This window comes from Odocoileus virginianus, chromosome 16, assembly GCF_023699985.2.
Source record: "Odocoileus virginianus isolate 20LAN1187 ecotype Illinois chromosome 16, Ovbor_1.2, whole genome shotgun sequence".
In the NCBI taxonomy this organism is placed as follows: domain Eukaryota; kingdom Metazoa; phylum Chordata; class Mammalia; order Artiodactyla; family Cervidae; genus Odocoileus; species Odocoileus virginianus.
Window position 1 is genome coordinate 42,596,910 of NC_069689.1, and position 18,420 is coordinate 42,615,329.

General features: G+C 42.4%; 1 protein-coding gene across 3 annotated transcripts; it reads left to right on the top strand.

The window, feature by feature from the left end:
• The first annotated feature begins 2,700 nt into the window (after positions 1-2,700).
• SELENOS (selenoprotein S) lies at positions 2,701-11,575 on the top strand. Of its 3 annotated transcripts, none has more exons than XM_070478124.1 (6): positions 2,701-2,858; positions 3,479-3,613; positions 5,589-5,695; positions 8,896-8,985; positions 9,083-9,164; positions 10,984-11,575. In XM_070478124.1, exons 1-6 carry the CDS (start codon positions 2,783-2,785, stop codon positions 11,061-11,063), a joined length of 570 nt encoding a protein of 189 aa, XP_070334225.1. In that variant the 5' UTR covers positions 2,701-2,782; the 3' UTR covers positions 11,064-11,575. The 3 variants fall into 3 exon arrangements, with proteins under 3 accessions (XP_070334225.1, XP_070334227.1, XP_070334228.1); XM_070478126.1 differs by having other exon boundaries at positions 2,703-2,858; positions 9,086-9,164; XM_070478127.1 differs by lacking the exon at positions 2,701-2,858 and adding an exon at positions 2,880-2,922.
• Positions 11,576-18,420: the final 6,845 nt, after the last annotated feature.

Consider the following 18,420-nt stretch of genomic DNA (forward strand, 5'->3'; position numbering starts at 1 on the left):
TGGGCCTTAGAAAGCATCACTATGAACAAAGCTAGTGGAGGTGATGGAATTCCAGCTGAGCTATTTCAAATCCTACATGATGATGCTGTGAAAGTGCTGCACTCAATATGCCCTCAAATTTGGAAAATTCAGCAGTGGCCACAGGACTGGAAAAGGTCAGTTTTCATTCCAATCCCTAAGAAAGGCAATGCCAAAGAATGCTCATACTACCGCACAATTGCACTCTTCTCACACGCTAGCAAAGTAATGCTCAAAATTCTCCAAGCCAGGCTTCAATGGTACATGAACCATGAACTTCCAGATGTTCAAGCTGGATTTAGAAAATGCAGAGGAATGAAAGATCAAATTGCCAACATCCATTGGATCAACAAAAAAGCAAGAGAGTTCCAGAAAAATATCTACTTCTGCTTTACTGACTATGCCAGAGCCTTTGACTATGTGGGTCACGACTGTGGAAAATTCTTAAAAAGACAGGAATACCAGACCACCTGACCTGCCTCCTGAGAAATCTGTATGCAGGTCAAGAAGCAATAATTAGAAGTGAACATGGAACAACAGACCGGTTCCAAATTGGGAAAAGAGTACATCAAGGCTGTATATTGTCACCCTGCTTATTTAACTTCTATGCAGAGTACATCATGAGGAAGGCTGGACTGAATGAAGCACAAGCTGGAATCAAGATTGCAGGGAGAAATATAAAGAAACTCAGATTTGCAGATGACATCACACTTTTGGCAGAAAGCGATGAAGAACTAAAGAGTCTCTTGATGAAAGTGAAAGAGGAGAGTGAAAAAGTTGGCTTAAAACTCAACATTCAAAAAACTAAGATCATGGCATCTGGTCCCATCACTTCATAGCAAATAGATGGGGAAACAGCGGAAACAGTGAGAGATTTTATTTGGGGGGGGGCCTCCAAAATCACTGCAGATGGATACTGCAGCCATGAAATTAAAACACACTTTCAAATAAACAAATAAATAAAACACGCTTGCTCCTTGGAAGGAAAGTTATGACCAATCTAGACAGCATATTAAAAAGCAGAGACATTACTTTGCAAACAAAGATCCGTCTAATCAAAGCTATGGTTTTTCCAGTAGCCATGCATGGATGTGAGAGTTGGACTATAAAGAAAGCTAAGCGCCAAAGAATTGATGCTTTTGAACTGCGGTGTCGGAGAAGACTTTTGAGAGTCCCTTGGACTGCAAGGAGATCCAACCAGTCCATCCTAAAGGAGATTAGTCCTGGGTGTCCATTGGAAGGACTGATATTGAAGCTGAAACTCCAATACTTCGGCTACCTGATTTAAAGAACTGACTCATTTGAAAAGACCCTGATGCTGGGAAAGATTGAAGGTGGGAGAAGGGGATGACAGAGAATGAGATGGTTGGATGGCATCACCGACTCGATGGACATGAGTTTGAGTAAACTCTGGGAGCTGCTGATGGACAGGGAGGCCTTGCTGCAGTCCATGGGGTGGCAAAGAGTTGGACACGACTGAGTGACTGAACTGAACAGAGATGGGACTGTTTCCAGGTTGTCTTTGGCCAATCATTCTGATTCAGAGTCCTTCCTGGTGGCACTCACATTGCTCAGCCAAGATGGTTGCTAGCGACAAGGATTCTGGGAGGTGGTCAGACACGTGCCGTCTCCTTTTGACCTTTCCTGAACTCTTCTGGTTTGTGGTGTCTTGTTAGTTCCATGTTCTTTACCAGGATCTCTGATCATAAAACAACTCATGCAAATAGTTGCCAAGGTGCCTGGCCAGGGTTGGCAGTTTCAGTCAGTGTGCTTACGCTAACACTTATAAAGGCAAATCAATGGGTCTTCACAGTCTTGATAAAATCCAGAGTCCTCAATTTCCCAATTGGAGAAGCCCATTTCTTCTCTTTTATTGCTTTCTGACACACATCTGAAGATATCATTCTGTGGGTCAATGTTCAAGTCCCTTGAGAAACTTCTAGGGAAAAGAGCAGTGGAATCCGCCAGGATACCCCAGGCTCACGTCTGTGCACGCTAAGGTGGCAGAGCACTCTGATGCCATCACCTGCTGATTATTTTCTCTTCCTAATCCTCAACCCTTCTTTTGAGACTCAGGGGAGTATTTTCACTTTAAATCCTCCTCCAAAAAATGCTCAAGATCAAATTCCAAATAGGGTGGTTAAGGTAGGGCACTAAGAGAGGAGTGCAAGGGTGTGGTAGAGGGCATCACAGGCAGAGAAAAGACAGGACATTATTATAAATAATTGTGATGTGTTATAATACTTAGTAATTCTTGATTCAATGCGTGTTGGAGCCGTTGTTAACGCTAATTCTTTCCCAGGAGATTTTGATTCTGGGGTAGAGAACGGCGCAGGGTCAGCGGGGACTTTCCCAATTCTGAAAGGTAACCGAGGCTGCGGAAGGGGAAGGCTGGAACCCGCAATAGCCGGGAGTTGCCAATCTGCGAAGTCCCAGTTGCTTAAGGTGCCAGCGAACAAGGGCGTGGACGCAAATCCTGTTTGCCCAGGGCAAAGTCTTGAGACCTCGGTGTCCAATCAGTACAAGAGTAAACATCCGACGCGGCGCAGGCTGTAAGGCGCCCCTCAGGTTCCCGGTGCCGCCCTCGCCCTCGACCACGCCCTCGCGGCGATGACGCACGTCTGGGCCGCCTCGCCACCCGATTGGCCGGGAGGCCGGAAAGCCGGCCCCGAGCGCCACGTGTACTAGCGGCCCGCCGGAAGGCGAAGGCCGGCACTGACTCGGCTGGCGTGTGCGGCGCGGAGCCGGCCGGGGCTGCGTCGCCATGGAGCGGGACGGGGATCAGCTGTCCGCGCGGCCCGCCCTGGAGGCCGAGGGGCTGCGTTTCCTTCACGTCACGGGTGAGTGGGCGCGCGCCGCGGGCCGCGGGGCCGTGGCACCACCGCCGGCTCGCCGCCATGTTCAGTGAGTAGTCCTCCACGGCGCTCTGGGCCGGGCCGGCCGGCGGCCGGTTCCCGGAGGCCTGGGCGGTGGGCCGAAGCCGCGCGTGGAGGCTCTCCCGGAGCCCGGCTTCCCTGGGCTTTGCAGTGGGCCCTTGGTTGGGCGAGTCCTTTACCTTGCGCGACACAGGCGGTAGAAGCCCTTCCGGGTCGCGGTTACTGGGCCCTTGTCGTTTGCCGCCAAGCCGTGCTCCCCCAATCGCCGCGCCCTCGCGCACGCCCCCAAACTCTGTCCTGTGCCAGGCCCCCGCGGCTACCCTTTTCTGTCTGTTGCCTGGCTCCTTAAAGCCCTTCCCTTCGTGATTCGGACACACCCCGTCATCCTTCAGAACCCGGCTGACGTGCCCCGCCTGCCTCGGGCTTGCCCCTCCGATTCCGCAGACGGCTGAGAAGTACCTTCTCAGGGATCCCTGGATTGTACTTTTCGCTGTTTTAACTGTCTTAGGAAGTCCTCCGCTAGGAAAGTCCGGTGGTAGTGTCATTTTTAGTTTCTTGAAAACTGAATGTTTTATTCTTTTCAGTGGGCTCCCTGCTGGCCACTTACGGCTGGTACATCGTCTTCAGCTGCATCCTTCTCTACGTGGTCTTTCAGAAGCTTTCCACCCGGTTGAGGGCGTTGAGGCAGAGGCACTTAGATCAAGCTGCCGCTGCTCTGGGTCAGTATGTCTGTGTGTGTGTACGTGCCTGTGCGCGCGTGTACGCTCGGTCGTGTCAGAGTCTTTGGGGCCCATGGACTGTAGCCTGCCATGCTCCTCTGTCCACAGAATTTTCCAGGGAAGTGGACTGAAGGCGTGGCTTTACCCGTACTTCTTGTAGTATTTATAAGTTAGTCTGTTGTTATGAGTAAGAGGTATCTGTCTAATCTGTGTGGGAGGAAAACTGTTTTACACTTCTGAAGTTGATGTTGGTGAATTGCAATAGTGTTTTTTTAAATTTCAGAGTTTTTGAAACTCTGCTTGATGATGTGTAGAACACTCTCTGCCTGCATCATTCTTCATTTACAGGAGAGATTAAAATGAAAGCGTCACAGCTTCTCCATACTTATGGGTGTGCCTATTAACTCTCAGTTATCTCTGGAACCATTGTGAGTGACAGGAAACTCAGCCTTAGTTCCTCACATCCACTGTACTTTGCTTTTCACAACTTACTCATCAGACCTGATGGCAGATTTACACATGGCTGTTTCAAAAACTCATTCCCTCTAAAACAGTCACCTTTTAACTTTAATCATCAGTGATCTGAGTCACCACAGTTATGAAGCTGGGGAAGAAAACAAACATCATAACATAGAAGTAGTCATTAGTAGAAGGACCTAAAAAATTCCTTCACTCTCCTCTCCCATGAAACTATGTGGTCCTGCCATTATCTCAGTTTTTTTGGTTGTTGGCTATATATTTCAAAAAACAAAGTACAATTGTAAATCTTGCGTAAGTTGCAGGATAATGTGAAGTGCATGAGGTTAGAGAACAGCTTCAGTCACCTGGTACAGCCCTTACTGGCACTGTGAGCTGCTGACAGCTGAGGAGTGGATTTGTAAGATAATGGGATGGGCATCTCAGAAGAGGAGTTTGTTTTAAGGAAGCGTTGCACAAAGTAAATGTGCAGTGAAAAGTGTACTTTGTATTGTACAATTTTGTTAGGAAAATTAGGTTTAAAAAATCCATACATAATTTCTTTTTTTCTAAGAAGAAAACAGCAATTTCAAATGTTGCTACAATTCACATTTCTATAAAGTAGAACAATAGTTTCATTTTTAAAGGTAAAAGTCTGTTCATTTCTGCCACCACACACATACACACAACACCCAGCCATACCCATTTTGTCCCCTGTTTTACATGGATTCAGTTAAGTGACCTTTTTTCCATTACTTTTTACTGTCTGTGGGTAATGGTGATCACACATCCTTTGGATGATGCTGATGTGAACATAATAGTTGTAGTTTGTTTCTTTGTCAAGAAAATTAGTCACACCACTGTGTAGTTCCCCGTAGTGCTCCTTAAACACAGTGGTCTGCATAAAGCAGGTCAGAAACTTGTGTTTTTGTATAATTTGCTTTGTTGTATAAACCAGATAAAAATAAATATCTGGGGCGGCCATTTCTATTAACGCTAGTTGGAAGGATTTTTCTTTTCTGTAGAAACAAGGATAAAATACCTTAATATCTTTATCTCTTTCTGGTATATATCTAGACTAATTAGGTGATAGCTAATAATCAGAAAACTTTCTTTCCCTTGGTTATCTTCTAGAATTCTGGTCAACCTAGACGCTGGGTGTTAGGAGGTATCCAGGACGTGAAATCAAATTTTGCTGTGGCTGCCTGACCACTTATATTTTAATCTTAGGGCCCATGCCAGATTCTCTGAATTGGGACTGCTCAGGTAGCCCAGAAATCTGTTTTGAACAGAGATTTCTGATGCTGTAAGTATTTTAACAAGGACTCTGAACTGAGGCTGTGTGATAGTCTCCTTCCCCTTTAAGCAGTAATTAAATATATGAAGAAGAATAGGCTTACTCATGTTAAAAAGTTTTTGTATTGTTTGATTTCTGTACACTTCTAATAATATAGACCTCAAGAGTTTCCATTTTATATTTTACAAGGTGCTTTATTCCAGTTTTTTTCTGCCTTTTCAGAACCTGATGTTGTTGTTAAACGGCAGGAGGCTTTAGCAGCTGCTCGTTTGAAAATGCAAGAAGAGTTGAATGCACAAGTTGAAAAACATAAAGAGAAATTAAGACAGGTGTGTACTGGTTTTAGTTTGAATACATGATATTTGAGGTTTAGTTGTTAAAAGTGTGTGTATGTGTGTGTGCATGTACTCATATTATGGTGGGTACAGGGAACACTTTCAGGCTGAATCATTTCCACTTAGTTAAGTATTGCTCAGCATGTTTTACTTGTATAATTTTTTAATATTTAGAGGTGGAATGCTCTCAAAGAATTAAATACTCTTAAGTAGTCTTGTATTTATGTTTTTACTTTTAAGTGGTTCCCTTATAGCAATATTTTGCCCAACAAAACCGTGTGCTATGTGCAGGAGCCGTACCACCAGACGCAGAACACACATTCAGCGTCTTCATGGTCGGTTTCAAGCTTTGCATCTCACAGGACCTGACTCGGTGGGGCCACTCTTCAGTGGAGTAAAGAAGAGCCAGGGGAGGGTGGCAATGGACTGAGGTGGAGGGGAGGAAGAACCAGGGGCTACTGTTGAAGTGACCTGAGCAGCCAGGTGGCTTGTGCTGCTCTTCACAGGAGTGAAGTCACACTTCCTATGCTGGCCCCAGTCTGTGTAACTGAAGCAGCTAAGTGTAGGCTCCATTTCCTGGTTTCATTACAGATGTTTCTGGGCTCCTCTTTATCCCATTAGAAGGAAACCAGAGAAGTTGGTCTTCCTGCTGGTCTTACATGTGCCTCTGGTATTTCCAGAAAGGAATGCCTATCTGCCACCACTGGTGGCTTTTGTTTTCTGCATGATCACTTAGTACATGGCTGGTGTCCCTATCGTGGCTGGAACCCAGAGTGAAAGGACAGAGCAAAATTTTTTAGGTATTTTCCCAGAAATATTTTATCCATATATAAATGCATGCTTATGTAGTTTTTCCATAGAAATGGCAGCATAATACATATAGATGCTATTTTTAAGCAGTTTTTTTTTTCTTAAACTTTAGAAAGTGTTTTAAAGTTTTTGAGAAATATTTAATTGTTTTGTTTTTAGAGCCCAAGAGTAAGTTAAGTTCCTTCTACATGTCAAAATTAATGACTTGAGGGTTTGAGTTTTTTGCATTAGTAAAACAGCCTGATCATTTACTCAGTTTGCTGATGTAGCTGGGGAAAAAAAAGCTTTTAAAAGATTGTTTTTAAAATCTGTAATGTGAGCCTCCTAAAATTGGAGAAAGGATGGAAGCCTGTGTTCAGTTTTAAAGTTGTGGTTCTGTTTTGTTTGTTCAGTCTCTCAGTCGTGTGTCTGGCCCTTTGCGAACCCATGGACCACAGCACGCCAGGCTTCTCTGTCCTTCACCATCTGTGGGAGTTTGCTCAAACTCATGTCCATTGAGTTGGTGATGCCATCCAACCATCTTATCCTCTGTCACCCCTGTTTCCTCCTACCTTCAATCTTTCCCAGCATCAGAGTCTTTTACAGTGAGTCAGTTCTTCGCATGAGGTGGCCAAAGTATTAGAGCTTCAGCTTCAGCATCAGTCCTTCCAATGAATATTTAGGACTGATTACCTTTAGGATTGACTGGTGTGTTCTCCGTGCTGTCCACAGGACTCAGAAGAGTCTTCTCCAGCACCACAGTTTGAAAGCATCTATTCTTTGCTGCTCAGCCTTTTTTATTGTCCAACTCTCGCATCCATACATGACTGCTGGAGAAACCATAGCTTTGACTATGGACCTTTGTTGTCAAAGGAATGTCTCTGCTTTTTAATACGCTGTCTAGGTTGGTCATAGCTTTTCTTCTAGGGAGCAAGCATCTTTTAATTTCATGGCTACAGTCACCGTCCACAGTGATTTCAGAGCCCACGAAAATACAGTCTGTTACGGTTTCCATTGTTTTCCCATCTGTTTGCCATGAAGTGATGGGACTGGATGCCATGATCTTTGTTTTTCAGTGTTAAGTTCTAAGCCAGCTTTTTCACTCTCCTCTTTCACCTTCATCAAGAGGCTCTTGATGCTTTCTGCCATTAGGGTGGTATCATCTGCATATCTGAGGTTACTGATATTTCTTCTGGCAATCTTGATTCCAGCTTGTGCCTATTCAGCCTGGCATTTCCCGTGATGTACTTTGCATAGAAGTTAAATAAGCAGGGTGACGTATAGCCTTGACATACTCCTTTCCCAGTTTTGGACCAGACCATTGTTTATGTCTGATTCTGTCTTCTTGGCTTGCATACAGGTTTTGCAGGAGACAGGTAGGGTGGTCTGGTATTCCCATCTCTTTAAGAATTTTCCACATTTTGTGATCTGCACAGAGACTTTAATGTAGTCAACGTGGTTCTGTATACTTAAGAAAAGTAACAGTCTTCCTGTCTCACAGTTAAGTCTGCTCTCTTGTATGTGGTCTCAGAATTTTTACTAATATACCGTTGTGGTGTTTTTCATATTGGCTATAAACATAAAAGAACCTTCAGATCAAGAAGCAGTTTCTTCCTTAACCTCCTGTACTTGCAGACAGTGAAGGCATGAAGGGACAAGCATTTGGGCTTAACAGTGATGGACCCTGAACCGTTAAGAAATTTCCGGATGTGTGCTTTCTAATGCATCCTCTTGCATATCTTTGTGGCATCACAGTTTAATTGGAACCAGAATGAATTGAAGTTTGGGTTTGGATTGTGTCAGGAATTGAGAGAGTTAGTGACCTTGGTGTGCACGTGAGTTGCAGTCCCCAGTTGTTCAAGGAGTAGGAAGCAGAGGCGATGACCTCGGGCATTGTGTTTCCCTCCTGTTCACTGCTCAAGCTTTCCCAGGTGCTTGTTGTTGAACATGGTTTTCTACTGAGATTAGTTTTCTCTTATGCTCCCACAGTACCTTACTTTCAGAGAACTTTCAAATTTGCTCTCATTGGTTCCTCACAGCCTTCAAAGTTGAAGGGTTAATTGACTTTTCTCAGGTGACACAAGCAAATAGCAGCAAAGCACACCTGCCAGCCACACTGACCCTTTTCAAGTCAGGGTTCTTCCACATGACCAGAAATGTCTAGTTTAAAAGAAGAATAGGTATTCTTTCTTCTGTGACACTTTTTGCTTTCTTTAATAGTATGCAAAAGATTCTGTATCTGAATTAAACTCACACACCACTAGATGATAGCTGCTTTATTAACTGAAGAAAGTGCAGGTGAAAGTTTGAAGAATATTTAAATTACAGATTATCAAAAGCAGATTTTCTTTGAGAAAGATGGCAGCTTATGAATTCATTCTGTGTCATGTGTGATTCTTCCTCAGCTTGAAGAAGAAAAAAGGAGACAGAAGATTGAAATGTGGGATAGCATGCAAGAAGGAAAAAGTTATAAAGGAAATACAAGAAAGCCTCAGGTGATGTAGCCTTCAACCTAGTGGACTTTTTTCAAGTAGGTGAAGATTCCTGGAGTAATATGTCTTAACTAGATTCTTAAGCCTGTATAAATTCAAGCAGGAAGAAGACAGTCCTGGGCCTTCTACTTCATCAGTCATCCCGAAACGAAAATCTGACAGAAAGCCTTTGCGAGGAGGAGGTAAGTGTCAAACGTTAAAGCATTCTGAACAATGACTGGCTAAATTTACCTGAAACAGGATTCTCTTTTCTTGATTCATTGTCTATAAACTGAGACTAATTCATAAGTGTAGGTTATGAAGATTAAATAAAAGAAATAGATGTAAAACAGCCATCAGCAGCTAGAAATGACCAACCTGCTGAACCCTATCATTGCCCCAGGGCCTCCAGAAAGGCTGTGGGTGCATGTCCTGTTTCCAGAAGGCCTCTGACCTCCTTGGCCTCACAAAAGTTAGCGTTTGATCAGCAATGAAGAAGGAGGTCACTCAAGGCTCTCAGGAAATAATCGGGACAGTTGCACTTGTATTTTAGTATTTTTCACTTGATCCCACAGTCCTGTAATGGGTGAGTTAAGTGAGGCAAGGAGTAGTTTGCCTGTTTTGCATATGAATGGGGCAGGGGCCTAGGACCTGGGTTTTGGTCTTTACAGCCAGGGCTGCCTTGCTTCTTACAAATAACTCCCTCAAGGAAGTGTGAACAGATACTCATTAAGAGACCTTTTGTGTGCAGTACCCCCGAGCACTCTGGGTGGCTCCATAGCAGTCTGTACCATCCCATCCTTGAGGACTTTCATGTACTTTTGGGAAGATGGGACTGCCATGCAATTGAAAATAAGTAAACTTTTGTGATCTGCCAGGAGTTCCTCCTCCATCTGGAGAGAGGGGCGGGCAAAAGCATTAGAATGCTTTGTGAAGGAACCAGTTCTAGGCTGAAGACACTTTTTTCTGTCTGGGAAGAGGGGTTTTCTCTGGCTAGGCGCCAGCAGAGGCAGAGGGGTGGAAGCCTGGCCAACCTCTTGGAGGACTGAGGGGAGTCTGTGAAGCCTGTGAGCTCTCTGAAGCCGGAGCGCAGGGTGGGCTGCCCTTTAAAGTGGGCTCTGATCCCTTCCTTTGTGTTAGGAACTCAAAGCTGTCCTGTCTAGGGGAGTGGTGTGTCTGAAAGAAAATGCTTTTTTAAGTCTTTTCGTGCTCCAGCAAGAAATAATCTTCTAAGACCATTTTGCAGAGCAAAGAGTGGTAGTATTCAGGAGACAATTGTAGAAAATGGAATGTATGGTGTGCGGTGTGCATGCCTCTAGCATTCCTAGCAGTCCAGAGCTGGGGGCTTCGAATGGCTTGTCTTTACAGGCCTTAAAGAAACTGAGTCACAGGGAGTTGGTGACCAAAGATTCTACAGTAAGTAAGGAACAAAACCACCTCATTTAAGGTCTTGCTGACTCTAGAGCCTGAGCAGAATGGTCTCCAAATGTCTATTAACTTTAGGAAGTTAATGAGTGGGCAAGGATGGGTGTGGGGGCTGGGGCATGTGGATTTCCCAGTTCTGACTGGTGAAAGTGACAGCACGTTCCATTCTGTTTTGATTTTTATAATTTATTTTCTGTAGCTTGAACAGTTCTTACTTGAATGTATTTGTTTTATTAAGCACTACAGTTAGAAGCCTTTGTATATCTAAATTTAACCATCTTGAGAGGCTTTGGGGGCAAAATTTTTTGTGTATTTGGGGGAGATTTTTGTGTTTTGATAGCTAAAACAGAAGCTGAATGGCTTGTTTTATTCAAGTCAGTTCAGACTGCAGTCACATTATAGAAAGTCAGTTCAGTATATACAATGCAATATAGTGCAATCGTATTCTAAAGTTTTTTTCTCTTGTAGCTTAAAGTTTTATGAAAATGTTATGAGAATGGGATCGTATCTTTGCAGTGCTTTGCATATCAGGCTTACAGTCTTCTGTTTGATGCAAAATGTTTCCAGCACTGTTTTGCTTCCTTTCTGTTGTCACAGGTTACAATCCTTTGTCTGGTGAAGGTGGTGGAACCTGCTCCTGGAGACCTGGACGCAGAGGACCCTCATCTGGTGGATGAGGCTAAGAATCTTGTTAGTGTCACTTTTGACATTAGCAAGATGAATCCTTAACCCTCAACTCAATTGCCTTACGCATGCTTTTCACAGTGATTGGCCAGGGGGAGGGGCTTTCTTTCTGTTCTTAACTATACTGATGACTTCAAAGATTGAAGGCAGCATAGGGTGTAGACATGGCCACTAGACAGTAATTGCAGTTAGTCACACTGCACTGAAGCCAGTGACTGTTCATTGATTTCACAAGTCATTGTTAGTTGGTAGCTAAGGGCTTCCAGGTGATTGGTGATCTTGATAAAAGAGACCTAGCAATGATCCTTCAAGTTAAGAGATCCTTGCTGGTAGGACAGTCTCTGTGACAGCTTGCGTTGAATGATGTCTTCCTTGTAAATGGTGAACCCACCAGCAAGGATTACTGATGCAGACAGTTGATGGGGTTTTTCTGTAAATATTTATGTACAGAACTGAAAAAAAAAAAAGACAAGACTGTAAATATTAAAAAAAAAAATGCAGAGAACATTTTCAGTATCTTTATTAAATTTAAGGAAATTTCTTTATGAACTTGAATTTGTCTATCTAACATTATACAGCTTTTTATCATTCACAACCTCCCATTAATAATACTTACTTTCTTCTCTCATTATTGCTCACCTCATAGAGCATGAAAAGTGGGACAGCTGCAGTGGTTTTCAGAGTTGGAGGGCTCCTGGGGGTTTATCCACAAAACCAGGCACTGGAAGTTGAGTTTCTGCATTAATAGGGCAAAGAAACATCTTGCCTATAAGTACGTCAGGGGTCAGTGGGGTTTTTGGAAGCCCTGTGAGTCCTCTGTCTTGCACTCATTTCTTATGTCCTTGTTCAGAGCCTCTGTGAAGTATGTTATAAAGCGCCAGGTAGTAAAGATTTTAGGCTTGGCAGGTGGCGCAATCTTTATTTTTTAAATTTTTAAAGAATTGTTAAATACATTTAAAAATACTTAGCTCACGGGCTAGATTTGTCCTGCTGCCTGTAGTTTGCTGATCCCTGCTTCGTGTCAAGATCATGGGAAAGAATAATGGAAAGTTTTAGACTTGGGTTAAAATACTTCATCTAGGTCTGTTATTTACTTCTAGAGAGATTGATTCCCTGTAGGATATAAACGAACTTTTAAGAGTTCTTCCTTTAATATATTTTCTGTAGTTGAAAATACATAGTTAAACAGATATCAGCTATTCATTTTAGAACTAGAAGGCATGTCTCAGTATACTATTAGCTGTGACTTCCCCATCAAACCTCCTTTTTTTCCCCATAAGTTAAGAAATTATCAGGTATAAACACATAGGAAGAAATGTTGAATTCTGTGTACCCACCTTGCATCTGGCAGTATGACTGTGGTGGTGGAGGGGTGGTGCCATGTTAGTAATTGATGGGGAGACAATAGAAGAGAGAAGGAAACTAATTGTGTAATAGCATTTGAAGAGCACTTGCTGTTTGCCAAGCATGTACATTTATATTTAATCCTCACTACAGTCCTGTGAGGTAGGTACTTCTAATTAACCTTGGTTTTTAGAAACTAGCTTGTCGGGTCAACTGGTGCAAGACCCCGATCACTATAGTCTGTTTTGTCCTTGTGTTTCTGATAGCCAAAGGCTGTACAGCCAAGGGTCATAGGAAACCAAGATGGGGAGCTTGATGTAGCTAATGAAACAGCTACCATGTGGAATAGTGAATGCTTATAAAGTATTGTGTGCTACGAGTCAAGAACAGTAGATATTTCAGAAGCATGGACTGAAGTTTCCAGAGGAGATGGGTCCTGTGCTCCTGTTGGAAGAAGTGGTGCCAGAATCCGAGGCCCCTGGGGAAGAAGGGTGGGTCAGAACACAGCCGAACAGGCAGAACACTGCCTTATGCTGCAGTGCGGGGCTGCAGCTTGGAACTGATGCAGTAGTGGTGTATTTAAATGATGTGTAACCCAGTCCATCTTGATCATGGAGTAACATCAGTAAGTGGGCAAAAGACACATAAACTTTCAGCTGAAACTTTCTGGTGCCTAGAGTTGTGGCTTTGGCCAAATGCAACTGCTTCCTTTGGGAAAAGGTACTACACACTCTTTCTCAAGGACCACTCTTGCCTGTCTTTCTGTTCTCCCCTGTGCCATTTCTATTAGCTGCTCCTCAAACATGTCAAGTCTTTATCATAATATAAGCACAGAGCCACATCACATCCACAAAACCCTGATTCCTCCTGGTGCTCTTTCCTGTGGAACGAGCTTTGGGTTTTCTCCATTCATCATCTGTTTCTGCCCACCCTCTGCTTAATGTTGCAGATGCTCTTCCTGGATCATCCTGTTTCACTTCCATGGAGTTTTTGGTTTCATCTTACTTGACCTGACAGCAATTGGCCCTTCTTGCAATTTTCCCTTCTCTTGCCTTCTGAAACACCACACTCTGGGTCTTTACTCCCAAGACAGCTTATACTTCTATGCCAACCCTGCCCAGCACTTCTGGCCTTATCGAATAAGTTCCTATACTTTTTCCAATTTCTCTTCCTCCATTTGCTGTTATATTTGGTTCACTAAAGCTCTTCTTAAGGTGACATGTATCTAATGGATCATTCTTGGGTTTCATCATTTGCAGTAATTGCCTACTCCTTGAAAAACTATTCTCAATTTCTGGGGCTTTGCACTTGTCTGGTTTTTTCCTACCTTTCTTATCAATCTGATGCTTTTCTTCAACTTCCTGAGCTCTAAATGCTGATGTTGAAGTTACAAAAGGAGTTATAAAAGGCAAAAAGGTAATCAGTGTGAGTGGGCATTGGAGAAACCACAAATGTATGATGGAGTGATTAGGGAAATTGGTATTTGTAGCTTGAAACAAAATGTCAGCATAGCATACCCCAATTCAAATACTGTGTATCCAAAGAACTTAGATGGAAAATGACCTGTTAACTGAAGTCTCAGAGTCATACCAGTCTGACAATGAAGAAGATACTATAAACAGCACAGAAATATGCCCTGCCCTCATGGGCCATTCTATCTGTTGGAGGGAGATGAACATCACACAGTTGTTAATACAAAAATAAATGACTGAAAACAGCAAAGGATGGTGGGATAGAAGGACAAAAAAAAACAAAATAGCAACTAACTGCTGAGCAGCCATGAACAACAACAAAAATGCGGGAACCTACCAAAAAAGATAACCTACATGCAAAGACAAGCCGCAAGATGATACGAGGGGTGCAATTGCGATAAACTCATACCCAAAGGGTGGGTAACCCACAACTGGAAAACAGTTGTACCACAAAAGTTCCACTAGAGTGAAAGATCTGAGTCCCACATCAGGATTCTCAGCCTGGGGGTCTGGCAATGGAAGGAGGAACCTCCAGAGAATCTGACTTTGAAGGTCAGCATGCTGTGTCTCAGGAATTCCACAGGACTGAGGGAAACAGAAATTGTACTTTTGGAGGGCACCAAGAGTCTAGTGTGCACCAGAACTTAGGGGGAAAAGGAGTGACCGCATAAAAGACTGGGCCAAGATCTCCAATCTGCTAGTTTTGGAGGGTCTTAAGCAGAACCAGGGGACAGCTAGGAACAAGAAAATTATGAGTGTAAAGGCTCACTGCTCAGTTCAGTTCAGTCGAGTCTTGACTCCTTGTGAACCCATGCGCTGCAGCACACCAGGCTTATCTATCCATTGCCAACTCCTGGAGCTTGCTCAGACTCATATCCAATGAGTCAGTGATGGCATCCAACCATTTCATCCTCTGTCGTCCCCTTCTTTTGCCCTCAATCTTTCCTAGCATCGGGATATTTTCCAATGAGTCAGCTCTTCACATCACATGGCCAAAGTGTTGGAGATTTCAGCTTCAACATCAGTTCTTCCAATGAATATTCAGGACTGGTTTCCTTTAGGAGTGACTGCTTTGATCTCCTTACAGTCCAAGGGACTCAAGAGTCTTCTCCAACACCACACAGTTCAAAAGCACCAATTCTTCGGCACTCAGCTTTCTTTATGCTTCAACTCTCACATTCATACATGACTACTGGAAAAACGATAGCCTTGACTAGACGGATATTTGTTGGCAAAGTAATGTCTCTGCTTTTTAATACAGTGTCTAGGTTGGTCATGGCTTTTATTCCAAGGAGTAAGTGTCTTTTAATTTCATGGCTGCAGTTACCATCTGCAGTGATTTTGGAGCCCCCAAAAAATAAAGTCTGTCACTTTTTCCCCATCTTTTTGCCATGAAGTGATGAAACCAGATGCCATGATCTTTGTTTTTTGAATGTTAAGCTTTTTCATTCTCTTGACTTTCATCAAGAGGCTGTTTAGTCCCTTTTTGCTTTCTGCTGTAAGGATGGTGTCATCTGCATATCTGAGGTTGTTGATATTTCTGCCCTCAATCTTGATTCCAGCTTGTGCTTCATCCAACCTGGCATTTCGCATGATGTACTCTGCATATAAGTTAAATAAGCAGGTTGACCATATACAGCCTTGACATACTCCTTTCCCAATTTGGACCAGTTCCATGTTCAGTTCTACTCTTGCTTCTTGACTTGCATACAGGTTTCTCAGGAGGCAGGTAAGGTGGTCTGGTGTTCCTGTGTCTGTAAGAATTTTCCAGTTTATTGTGATCCACACAGTCAAAGGCTTTAGCATAATCAGTAAAAGAGAAGTTGTTTTTCTGGAACTCTCTTGCCTTTTCTATGATCAAACAGATGTTGGCAATTTGATCTCTGGTTCTTCTGCCTTTTCTAAATCCAGGTGAACATCTGGAAGTTCTTGGTTCACATACTGTTGAAACCTTGCTTGGAGAACTTTGAGCATTACTTTGCTAGTGTGTGAGATGAGTACAACTGTGCGGTGGTTTGAGCATTCTTTGGCATTGCCTTTCTTTGGGATTAGCATGAAAACTGACCTTTTCCAGTCCTGTGGCCACTGCTGAGTTTTCCAAATTTGCTGGCATACTGAGTGCAGCACTTTCACAGCATCATCTTGTAGGATTTGAAATAGCTCAACTGGAATTCCATCACCTCCACTAGCTTTGTTCGTGGTGATGCTTCTTAAGGTCCACCTGATTTTGCATTCCAGGATGTCTGTCTCTAGGTGAGTGATCATGCCATCATGGTTCCCCTCACGTTGCTAGTTTCGATATTTGTATGAGACGATTCCCTACCTTTATGTTTGTCCTCACCAGTGATCACACCAGATAACCATGATGGTGTGATCACTGGAGAGGGCAAACATAAAGGTAGGAAATCATCTCATACAAATATCAAAACTAACAATTGTGAGAAGAGCACAAATACATTATATTGTAAAGCATTTGAAATTAAGCAGCAGGCAACTTAAAACAATCTTATTTACATATAGTCTGCTATACCAAATCCTTATGGCCACTGCAAATCAAAAGTCTATAATAGTTACATACAGAAAAACAAATTCAAACAACACTAAATCATCAAATCACAAGAGAACAGAGCAAAAGAGGAAGGGAAAAGGGGGGAAAAAAGATCTACAAAAACAAATCCAACATAATTTAAGAAAATGACAATAGGAACACATTGAAAATTACCTTAAATGTAAGTGAATTAAAGGCTCCAACCAAAAGACATAGACTGGCTGCATGGATGCAAAATGGAAATCACAAGAAAGCTGGAGTAGTGATACTCATAAAATAGACTGGAATAAAGATGTTACAAGAGATAAACAAAGATACTATATGATTAAGAAATCAATCCAAGAAGATGATATGTCAATTATATATGCACCCAACATAAAAGTTTCCCAAATATGAAGCCATAAAAGGAGAAATCAACAGTAAGACAATAATAGTGGGAACTTTAACATCCTCCTTTTGTCAATGGACAGATCATCTAGACAGAAAATAAGGAAATGCAAGCCTTAAGTGGCATGTTGTTCTACCACGTTCTGTGTTGGGTATGGGTCTGTCATCTCCCAAGGAACGAATTCACTCTGGGACCAAAGGAACACAGTCACTCAGGTCTTTCAGGAGTGTGAAGTTTTAGTAAAAGTCAGGAAGTAATAGGGACAGTTTCTGGCCCAGACACCAGAAGGGGTAGGAAGAGACCCACATACAGCTTTTAAGACATTATATACCTTTTGACGTGTTACGCTAAAAATAGTTTTGGCATAAGATTCATTAGGTCAGTTTGTCTCCCTTAGATCTTGTGACAAAGGCCCATCACCTGACAACACCAAGGAACCTTTTCCTATGGCTCCAATGTTACAAATTAACCAGCTCCCTAGCTCCTGTTTGTGATATGGGTGAACAGCCATAAATTCCAAACAGCCATAAATACTAGGACATGTATGACTACACGACTGGGTCCATGGACTATTCATCCATGTGCCTAAGAAATTCTATCAAGATTAGACTAGGTAGACTTAATACTTATAAAGCATTCCATCCAAAAGCAGCAGAATGCACATACTTCTCATGTGCACATGGAACATTCTCCAGAATTGACCACATGCTGAGCACAAAGCTAGTATCAGTTAATTTAAGGAAATTGAAATCCCACCAAGCAACTTTTCCAACCACAACAAAATATTAAACTACAAGAAAAAAAAAAAACAAAACCACAAACATGAAGGCTAAACAATATAATTAAACAACCAATGAATCAAAGAAATCAAAGAGCAAATAAAAAATACCTAGAGACAAATGAAAATAAAAGTATAATGATCCAAGCTTATGGGATGTGGCAAAAGCAGTTCTAAGAGGAAAGTTTATAGCAATATAATCTTAACTCTGTAAACAAGAAAAACAACAAACAACTTAGTCTGACACTTCAAGCAACTAGAAAGATGAATAAAATCCCAAGTTAGAAGCAAAGAAAGCATAAAGATCAGAGCAGAAATAAATAGAAATGACAAAAAGAAAAATAGAAAAGATCAATGAAAGTGAAACCAGGTTATTTGAAAAGATAAAACTGATAAACATTTGGGAAGACTCATCAAAATAAAGGGAGAGGGCTCAAATCAATGTAATTAGGAATTAAAAGAAGTTACAATTGACACCACAGAAATGCAAAGGATCGTAAGATCACTACAGACAAATATGCCAATAAAAGGACAACCTTGAAGATATGGAAAAGTTCTAGAAAGGTACAATCTCCCAAGACTGAAGAAATAGAAAATATGTACAGACCAGTCACAAGTACTGAAATTGAAACTGTGATTAAAAAAAAAAAAAAAAAAAACTCCCAGTAAATAAAAGTTTACTAGATGGCTTCAGAGGTGAATTCTGTCAAACATTCGTTGTCACTCAGTTGTGTCTGACTCTTTGTGACCCGATGGACTGCAGCACATCAGCCTTCCCTGTCTTTCACTATCTCCTGGAATTTGCTCAAACTCATGTCCA